General features: G+C 51.4%; 2 protein-coding genes across 2 annotated transcripts; one reads left to right on the plus strand and one right to left on the minus strand.

Annotated features, from left to right (window-relative positions):
* Positions 1-286: 286 nt before the first annotated feature.
* Positions 287-1,201, plus strand: LOC148595386 (olfactory receptor 14A16-like). The gene has a single exon (XM_088520922.1). The coding sequence runs from the start codon at positions 287-289 to the stop codon at positions 1,199-1,201; it is 915 nt and encodes a 304-aa protein (XP_088377048.1).
* A 3,272-nt stretch (positions 1,202-4,473) lies between these two features.
* On the minus strand, positions 4,474-5,433 carry LOC148595387 (olfactory receptor 14C36-like). The gene has a single exon (XM_088520936.1). The coding sequence runs from the start codon at positions 5,431-5,433 to the stop codon at positions 4,474-4,476; it is 960 nt and encodes a 319-aa protein (XP_088377062.1).
* Between the last annotated feature and the right edge of the window lie 4,260 nt (positions 5,434-9,693).

Raw genomic sequence — 9,693 nt, forward strand, 5'->3', positions numbered from 1 at the left:
CTTCTCACTCTGCATTAATGCTATAGTGATCCCGTTTGCCCCTCTATAACTACAGCCATTTACTCAGAGTGCAGTAGCAGTGCTGAGGATTTCTGTCTCCTCATGGCAAACCCACCCAGCACCAACCACAGCTCAAGACATGGACCTCTATGATGGTTTGACTGAGATGGCAGTTAATAAAACTTGTGTGTTACAGGAGGGTTTATGAGAAAGAATTGCACATGGAAATCTAATTTCTTAACAATTATTTTTATTCAGACAGTCCTGCAGTGGCCTAAAGGAACTAATGTCCAACAGCAGCTCCTTCAACGAGTTCCTCCTCCTGCCATTCGCAGACACGCGGGAGCTGCAGCTCTTGCACTTCTCGCTCTTCCTGGGCATCTACCTGGCTGCCCTTCTGGCCAATGGCCTCATCATCACAGCCATAGCCTGTGACCACCGCCTCCACACCCCCATGTACTTCTTCCTGCTCAACCTATCCTTCCTCGACCTGGGCTCCATCTCCACAACTGTTCCCAAAGCCATGGCCAATTCCCTGTGGAACACCAGGGCCATTTCCTATTTGGAATGTGCCGCCCAGATATTTTTCTTCATCTTCTTGCTTGGAGGAGAGCTTTATCTCCTCACAGTCATGGCCTATGACCGCTACGTTGCCATTTGCAGACCCCTGCACTATGGGACCCTCCTGGGCATCAGGGCTTGTGTCAAAATGTCAGCAGCTGCCTGGGCCAGTGGTTTCCTCAGCGCTCTCCTGCACACGGGGAACACATTTTCCCTATTCCTCTGCCAAGGCAATGTGGTGGAGCAGTTCTTCTGTGAGATCCCCCAGATCCTCAAGCTCTCCTGCTCACACTCCTACCTCAGGGAAGTTGGGCTTCTTGTGGTTAGTGCCTGTTTATTCTTTGGCTGTTTCGTTTTCATTGTGGTGTCCTACGTGCAGATCTTCAGAGCTGTGCTGAGGATCCCCTCTGAGCAGGGCCAGCACAAAGCCTTTTCCATGTGCCTCCCACACCTGGTTGTGGTCTCCCTGTTTGTCATTACTGCATTGTTTGCCTACCTGAAGCCCCCCTCCATCTCCTCCCCACTTCTAGATATGGTTGTGTCCATTCTGTACTCCGTGGTGCCTCCAGCCCTGAACCCCCTCATCTACAGCATGAGGAACAAGGAGCTCAAGGAGGCACTAAGGAAACTCATCCAGTGAGTACAAGGTCAATGATAAGAACTGTTTCATTCACTCACCAGGATATCTGCCATCGAGGCTGTATTTTATCCATTTCTTTTGTTTTTACTTCTCTCTTTTACATCCATCTTAAAATAATAAATAATAAAATAAAGATACCTAGTTTTTGTCACATCTGCACAGGAATCTCTCATTTAGCACTTAAACATAGACCGTGATAAAGCAGGAAGCCAGGCTTCCCCCTTCACTAGCAGAGAGGGGGGGATTCTCTGAGCCGCTTCTTTGAGCTCCCTTGGATGTGCCCAGTGCAGGGAGGAGAGTTTCCCTCTGCAGCGTCTTTTCCAGCACTGACACCAAGGGACCTCTGGGGTACAGAGTCACGGGGGGACAAGGGCAGGTGGGCTGAGACCAGGGGTCCAGTGTTGTTTAGGAGATCTCAGCTCTCGTGCCTATGGTTAGAGTGTGATCTCAAATCTCTCTAATATGACAGAAATGACAACCAAGTGTCAGCACAGGTTTCCATGGTTCCATGCAAAGCTCCAACACACAAAACTAAACATGAGTGAATTAAAGTCTAGAGGCAGCCTTCCCATGGCAGTTCATCTTTCCTGAAGACACATTCCAGGAGGGCAGCAGGACTTTCTCTATTTAGAGTTGCCTCATTTCCGTGCTGTCCTTCCATCCTTTATTCTGCAGATATGGCCCAGGAACTCTCAGAACCTGGAAGAGAGAAGCTTGTTTTTCCTCATACCCTGGAAGAAGAGCAGGACCAGTCCTTGGGCTCCCTTAAGCCACAGCTGCATTCCAGAATAACATTTCCAAAATAAAAGGGGATCTGCCCTATGATGGTCCTGAATCTGGCCTCTCTTCAGAAACGGGAATCAAAAATTATGGCCAAGCATGTCCAACCACAAATGGGCCTGCTCTTCTGCTTGTGAACTCCATGAGATCCAGGGGATGACCTCAGCATTCCAGGGTGATCTGTTAGCCTCAATCTAGGGTTCATCTCTCAGTGACCACTGCAGACAGGCAATGGTCTCTGCATTGCCTGTGCCAGGCTGCCCCACAGGTGACTGTGCTGATGAGAGAACCCCCAGGGGATCTCCAGGCACAGGGTTTGCCTGGGAGTGGGCACTGAGTGCAGCTTTAACGAAACAGGGATGACTCACAGTGCAGGGACCAGAAGGTAGAGCACTAAACCCAGGTGCACATGGGGAAAGGAGGGCTCTGCAATCCCCAGAGAGGCACTGGGGACCCAGGAGGCCCAGGGAAGGGGCAGTGGAGGGCGATTCCTGCACCCGCAGTGAAACACCACAGCCTGGAGCTAGCGGCCACCCAAAGACATCTCCTGCCATTGCAATATTGTGGGGCACTCTGAGTACCGTCAGACCTCAGCCACCACCATCAGTGGCCACAAGGGCACACTGATGACTCATGGTTAATTTGTTGCCAACCACGATTCCCAGGTCCCTTTTTGTGGAGCTGCTCTCCAACAGGTCAACCCCCAGCCTGTGCTGGTGCATGGGGTTATTTCTCCCTAGCTGCAAGACCCTGCACTTGCCCATGTTGAACTTCATGATGTTCCTCTACACCCAACTCTTCAGGCTGTCCAGGTTCCCCCTAAAGCCTGAACTGGTGTCTGGGCTACCCGCCATTCTTCCCGATTTTCTATCCTCAGAAAACTTGCTGAGGGTGCACTCTGTCCCTTCAGGTCACTGATTAATAAACCCAACAGGTTTTGACTGACTCCTGATACCAACAGTTGTAGGTCTCCAACTAGGCTCTGCGCCACTAATCACAACCCTAAAGCCTAAACCCCAAACCCAGCTGCTCACATGGAGGTGACCTCACAGGTGCAAACCCACCACATCCCTGATGCTGCCTGTGGCCTTCAGAGACAGCAGCTTCCTCAAACCCCTTCCCCACACAGGAACCACTGCTGCCCTCTCAGCTCCTCTCACCACAGAGACCCCTCACCCACCGCCCACGCCTGCCTGCCTGCTGCCGGCCAATCAGGCACTCACAAAGACATGACGTCACAGCGCCGTCCCGCCCAGCTCTCTGGCCCTGCCCTCCAGGGCAGCAATGGCCTCCCCAGCCCTTCCCCGCCAGGAGCCCAGCCCGGGCTCAGCAGCTGCTCCGCGGAGATGATCTCAGCAGCGCAGAGCCCCGCAGGGCCTGGCTGCTGCCCAATGAGGCGCTGCGGGAGCGGTGACCTCACAGTCACCAGGCAGAGCCAGCCCTGCTGCTGCCCAATCAGCTCTGCTCGCAGCAGGGACCTCCCAAGCAGCAGCCCTGGAGTACTGAATGGCTAGTACAGAGAGATCCAGAGCTGGGAAGGATGTGGAGCGGGGAGAGGAGGGAACAAAGTGACTAAGGGTGACATTTCACTGCCCCTGTGACCAGGGGTAGGAGTCAGACCCAACCAAATGGGTATCACGACCTCTAATCCCTCCTGGGGACTGCAGATGACTGCACAGTCCAGGGCACCTGGACTGCAGAGCATTTCCAAGGGTGCTTGTTGTGTCCAGTTGTGCCTATACATCCTATCCTTATCCTATCTGATCCTATCTGATAGATAGGGCTCTCCGTTCTCCCTTCTTCCTGACAGTTGAGTCCTCACTGCCTCTCCTGAGACTGCAGAGTCCTCTTTTGCCTGCGAATACCCAGTGCTTTACCCCTAAGAAACTCCATCTTTGAGGACCTCTCCCTTTACGAGGCTCTACTCACAGTCCTTCCCAGGCATATGCTGTCCCAGGAGGATCTCTGTGCTCTGCTGACACCGCCAACTTCCCCTCCATGAGAACAGCCATCTGACACTGTGCCTTAATATGCAGGAGAGCTGTGCATGTGTAAATCCATGACCATTCAGCATCTCCACTATCCTTGGACTCTGAGAGGTGAATTCTCAAACCAGCCCTTGGTCTCTAAAAGATCATTACATGATTCTGAGCTCTGTGTTGCTGAACCCATGGAGAATCCTGTGCAGCAGGCCCTTGAGGGGTGCAAGTCCTTGGGCCTATTCTTGACACCAGCTTTGGAGGAAAAGCCCAGCTTTCAGGCACTGTACTGACAGAAATTACTTTATTACAGAGATACTGTTAGGGAGCCAGTCTTGTCCAACATTCAACACAATTGAGGGTATCAGGTGAGACAGAGCAGACACCGTAAAAAGGGGAATGAATACAAGTAGTTGTGTAGCAACACAATAACAATTCTTATCACTAGTAAAAGTCATAATAAAAATAACATGAAGAAACAATGCTCAATCCAGTTACGGGATAAAGAAAGAGTCATTTGCAGAGAGATGTGGAAAAATTACCACTGCTTAAAAAGGTCCATGAAATCACTTTCCTAATGGCATCCTTGAGCTCCTTGTTCCTCATGCTGTAGATGATGGGGTTCACTGCTGGAGGCACCCCCGAGTACAGAACAGCCAGCACCAGATCCAGAGATGGGGAGGAGATGGAGGGGGGCTTCAGGTAGGCAAATGCACTTGTGCTGAGAAACAGGGAGACCACGGCCAGGTGTGGGAGGCACATGGAAAAGGCTTTGTGCCGGCCCTGCTCAGAGGGGATCCTTAGCACTGCAGCCAAGATCTGCATGTAGGATAGCAAAATGAAAATGAAACACGCAAAGGCTAAAGAGATGCTAACCACCAGAAGCCCAACTTTCCTGAGGTAGGAGTATGAGCAGGAGAGCTTGAGGATCTGGGGGATCTCACAGAAGAACTGCTCCACCTCATTGCCTTGGCACAGTGGAATGGAAAATGTGTTTCCAGTGTGCAGGAGAGCATAGAGAAAATTAGATGTCCAGACAGCAGCTGTCATTTTGGCACAAGCTCTTTTGTCCATGAGGATTCCATAGTGTAGGGGTCTGCAGATAGCAACATAGCGGTCATAGGCCATGACTGTGAGGAGAGAATACTCTGCTGAAATGAAAAAGGTAAAAGTTAAGAGCTGTGCAGCACATCCCCAGTAGGAAATGGCCGTGGTGTCCCAGAAAGAATTGGCCATGGATTTGGGAACAGTAGTGGAGATGGATCCAAGATCGAGGAGGGAGAGGTTGAGGAGGAAGAAGTACATGGGGGTGTGGAGGCGGTGGTCGCAGGCTACGGCTGTGATGATGAGGCCGTTGGCCAGGAGGGCAGCCAGGTAGATGGCCAGGAAGAGCAAGAAGTGCAAGAGCTGCAGCTCCCGCGTGTCTGAGAACAGCAGGAGGAGGAACTCATTGAGGGAGCTGCTGTTGGACATCTGTTCAATCGGGCTCAGGAAAACTGTGTAGGGAAGAAAAGGCAATAACAACTTAAAATAATTTTCTCTGAAATAAACTTGCCATTTTTCATAGAAATCCTTCTCAACCCCATCTGAACTCTCAGTAATTTCTTCTTCGCACTCATTTAACTTTGCTCTCCCTCTTAGCTCAAGGTGTATATGTGATGGAGAGAACAGAACGCGGCTCCTGACATGGCAAAGACTCTGTGCACTGAATCCTCTTCTGGAGGGCACCTCACAACCCCAGCAGGACAACAGAGGCAGTCACATGTCCTGACAGTCACAGTGTCTCCTAAAGGGAGAGTCAACCCCTTTGCAGCCCCTCCAATGACACTACCCAGCACCCTGGGCACATTGCCCCTCTTCAGACACCTCCATGGCAGGACCTCAGGGTGAGTATCTGAATTTGTAGCTGAAGCCCCAGCTGACTGCCAGGACAAGAGCAGAAAGGAGAGGCAGGGAAACGAGGAGAAACACTGTGACTGCTGCCAAGGGAGGACAGAGAGACAGAGCAGCACCGTCCCCAGGTTGCACCTCCTAGACAGTGTGGACTCCCAGGGCAGTTGTTCTCAGACCCTGTGCCTTGCAATGGGAAATGGGCACATGGCAGGAGAGAGGCAGCTCTGCTGTTCTGGAAATCTGACTGCAGAGGAGGTCAGAAATGCCCTGGAGCCCTTCCCCTTGAGAGCAGAGTGAGACTAAGCACAACAAGAATGAGGAGAGCTGCAAAGGGGATATTGCTGCTGCCCACAGGTGAAAAGGCAGTTGAAGGAATATTCTGGGGTCCTCGCAGACCTATTGATCCCTCAGAGCAGCACTGCAGAACTCTCCTTCAGGCATCTAAAGCTAAAATGTCCCATTAATTTCCTGCCTTGTCAAAGATACAAAACAAAATCCTAGCCTCTGGATATTCCCTTCCCTTTCATAGAAGCTTCCCAAGAGTGTCCTCTTGAAAAGCCCCTTCCAGATATGTGGTGTGGGTGAGGCTGAGCTGTGAGCAGCCCTGACCCCACACAGCAGCCTCTCAGCAGGAGAATGAACCTGCCCAGGGGGGATCTCTCCTCCCACCCAGAGCTTCTCCCTGCAGTGCCCTGGCAGGCTGAGTGCTGATCCTCACGGAATCACTGCCCCGGGCACACAGCACCCTGGGGCGCATGGACACTACTCTGAAGAACAGTGCTCTGAAGAACCTGTGTGCCCACATTGCCTTCACTGTCCTGCACCAGCTCCAGAAGAAGTAGCCATGATGCCCTGACCTTGTGATGCTGGGACAGGGAATTTCTGTTCTAAAGCATCTCCTCATATGCAAAGTAGAAGCAGGGAGAACAGTCCTCACAAAAAAAAAAAGTCATCAGCTGGGAGGGATGCTGCAGACCCCTCCAGAAACCTCAGCAGCATTACCCTGCAGCCGGCGACTTACCGTGTCACAGATTGCTCCCACCATGAGCTCTCCTCTGTCCTCCCACTCCACGCTGCCTTTCACCTCTCTGTCCTCTCTCCTCTGCTGTCCGCAGCAGCAGGCAGTGCCCGCAGCCCTGCTGCTCTTGGCACAGGAGCTGCTCCTGCACTCGGCTGTCTCTGGGCAGTGCTGACAGGCTGCCACGAGCTGCGGCCCAGCTGAATTCATGAATTACTCTGTCCCTTGGGATTCCTCCCTCTGGGATATGTTCCATCAAGTAAAGTAACCTGTTTTCCTTCTCTAAAGAGTACAGGGATATAGATTCCAACATTGCAATTTATTTAATCAGATAATGCTTATCTACCAAAGGTAGAAATGTCCCACGGGAAGTCCTGATTCACATTTCTTAACTAGGCAGGACACCCAGACAGGGATAAGAAGGGAGCTTGTTGATACATGGTGCATATATGATTCAGATGACTTATTCAGATGACTTATTGGGGCTCCGCATGTCTGTTCAGAAGCGCCAGGTTTGGAGAAGGATTCAGCTAACTCATGAACTCCACAAATACATGTTAGGTGGGATTCCCCCTTGCCATGCTGTCACAGAACGAGTGGTGGTGGGGGTGAGTGACTCACTGCACTTCACTTGTGGGAAAGAAAGAGGAATAGGTTTTGTTGGTAATGACAATGGTTTCATGATATTCTGTGGCAAGGTCACTTATTAGTTACTGCATGGAGGTTCAAGACACACACAGAATTACCAAGGACACCTTCCCTGTACCATCCTGGTAGTTGCCTCCATGATTTCTTCCCTGAGCTGGACATTAACCATCAATAACAGTCCTGATGGTTGCATCCTGATGGGGAGATAAGACTAACTGTGAGTACACCAGCCAACAGTCATTTCTGAACTGAAAAAAATGACTATCAGTCAATCATCTTATCTCATAAATACGAGGACAGCCCAAGAGCCCATTGAGCTCTCCTTGCATGGCAGCAGGCTGCATGCCAGGATCTCCCCTTGAGCAGGGACACCTCTCAAGGATACTCCTCGAGGTTAAGAGATCCATCCCACTACAGATTCGTGGCAAGTGACTATAGCGCACCTTTCTCTTTCTGAATATGTAAACCTTACTTTGTAAATGTGCACAAATCCCTTAGACATAAACTGTTGACCAGCTCTGGGACTAGGACTGGATCCAGCCGCACCCGGACTCCTCTCAGAAGGAGTTTGGAAAGCAAAGGGGTCCAATCTGAACCTCGTGACCCAATGGGAGGGTGTCCTTGATAATTCTGTGTGTGTCTTGAACCTCCATGCAGTAACTAATAAGTGACCTTGCCATAGAATCTCGTGACACCATTGTCACTACCAATAAAACCTATTCCTATTCCTTTCCCATGAGTGAAGTGCATTGTGTCACTCATTCTCACCACCACTTGTTCCGTGACACCTTGCCAGAGAAACTCCTGCCTGGCTCTATTGATCCAAAGTCTTTCCACACCATTGTTGTGCTCTCCATGTGGGTCCCATCCCTGCCCCCCACCTCTGCCTCCAGCCCCACCACTCACCTCACTTGGACGCTCTTGCGCTCCAGGGATCCCATCCGTGGACGAGGAGCAGGCGTTCGCTGCTCCTTCTCCATCTCCAGGGATCTCTCTGAGGGTCTCTCGCACGGGCACCAAGGGGAGTTGCTCCCTGCTGGTTGCGCTGCTCTCCTCAGAGTGAAGACCCCAGCAGGGACACGGTCACCTTGGGGACTGCCCCATCACAGTGGCCTGTGGGCACGATGCCACCCCCATCACAAAGCCCTGAGAGTCGCCATGGGGACACCAGGCATCGCGTCGTATCCTCCTCTCCCCACTCCTGAGCAGGTCCCTGGGGCGCAGGACGAGTTCTCCTCTCCACAGCTCTGCGCTCCACAGGCCTTGCAGATGCTGCCCCTCGTCAGGCGCTCCATAGCAGACACCCACCACGAGGCCACCCCCGTCCTCGCCCCTGTGCTCTCGATTGCCTCTTGGTTCACCCCAGGGCAGAGCTCCCTGCATCCCACTGCTCCCTCCCTGCGCTTCTCTTTCCCACATCACCCCGTGGCTATTCCTTGTCATCCCAGGCCGTTGCTTCCTCACTCTTTTTGGAGTCCTCCTCCTCCCCGAGTTGCTCCCAGTTTGAGGATCTCCTCACCAGGAGGCTGCCTGCTCGACCATCAGGTCAGCACATGGGAACAGCCGCGTTTTACACCCCCTCAGCTCCATGTGACGCCAACCCCCAACCGGGCACCACAAAAAGACAAAACACTTGGGACTCTTGTGCTTAGGTTCCCAACATGGGCTTGTTTCTGCCCACACTCATTTACCACCCCCGAAATTCCTGCCCTGTGGGTGCAGCATTGAGTGGCAAGAGTGGAGAAGGGAGTTAAAAGCGTTTATTAATTGCAATCAACATGTAAAGAAATCGTTCTTGTCCCCATCTAGGTGTCCTGCCTAGCTAAGAGACATTAGCTATCATCTTAATATGTAAGAAATCGTTGTAGGTTTTATCGATATGTATAGGGTTTTTAACAAGGTTCTACAAGTAGAAATGAGTGGGAAGAAGACAGCAAGTGTAGGAGAACAGTTAAAGGAAGGGAAAGAAGGGAAAGCATGGGAAAATTACTAAAAGCATAGGGAAAAGTGCAAAAGTGCAGCAAATGAGCACAAGAGTTGGAAAATAATAGATGGCAAATATAAGGATTGGAAAAAAAATGGAAATGGAGAGAAGTGCAAAAGCATTTGAGAAGTGTCCAGATCGTGGAAAATAGGGAAAAACATGGGTAAGGAACGATAGTGTAGGAATGTGG

This window comes from Tinamus guttatus, unplaced genomic scaffold (genome assembly GCF_059628265.1).
Source record: "Tinamus guttatus ecotype Peru unplaced genomic scaffold, ASM5962826v1 Tinamus_guttatus_pri_ptg000106l, whole genome shotgun sequence".
Classification (NCBI taxonomy): domain Eukaryota; kingdom Metazoa; phylum Chordata; class Aves; order Tinamiformes; family Tinamidae; genus Tinamus; species Tinamus guttatus.

Bases quoted from the DNA above. Each gene is read 5' to 3' on its own strand.
- LOC148595386 (XM_088520922.1), top strand. From the start codon at position 287: ATGTCCAACAGCAGCTCCTTCAACGAGTTCCTCCTCCTGCCATTCGCA.
- LOC148595387 (XM_088520936.1), bottom strand. From the start codon at position 5,433: ATGTCCAACAGCAGCTCCCTCAATGAGTTCCTCCTCCTGCTGTTCTCA.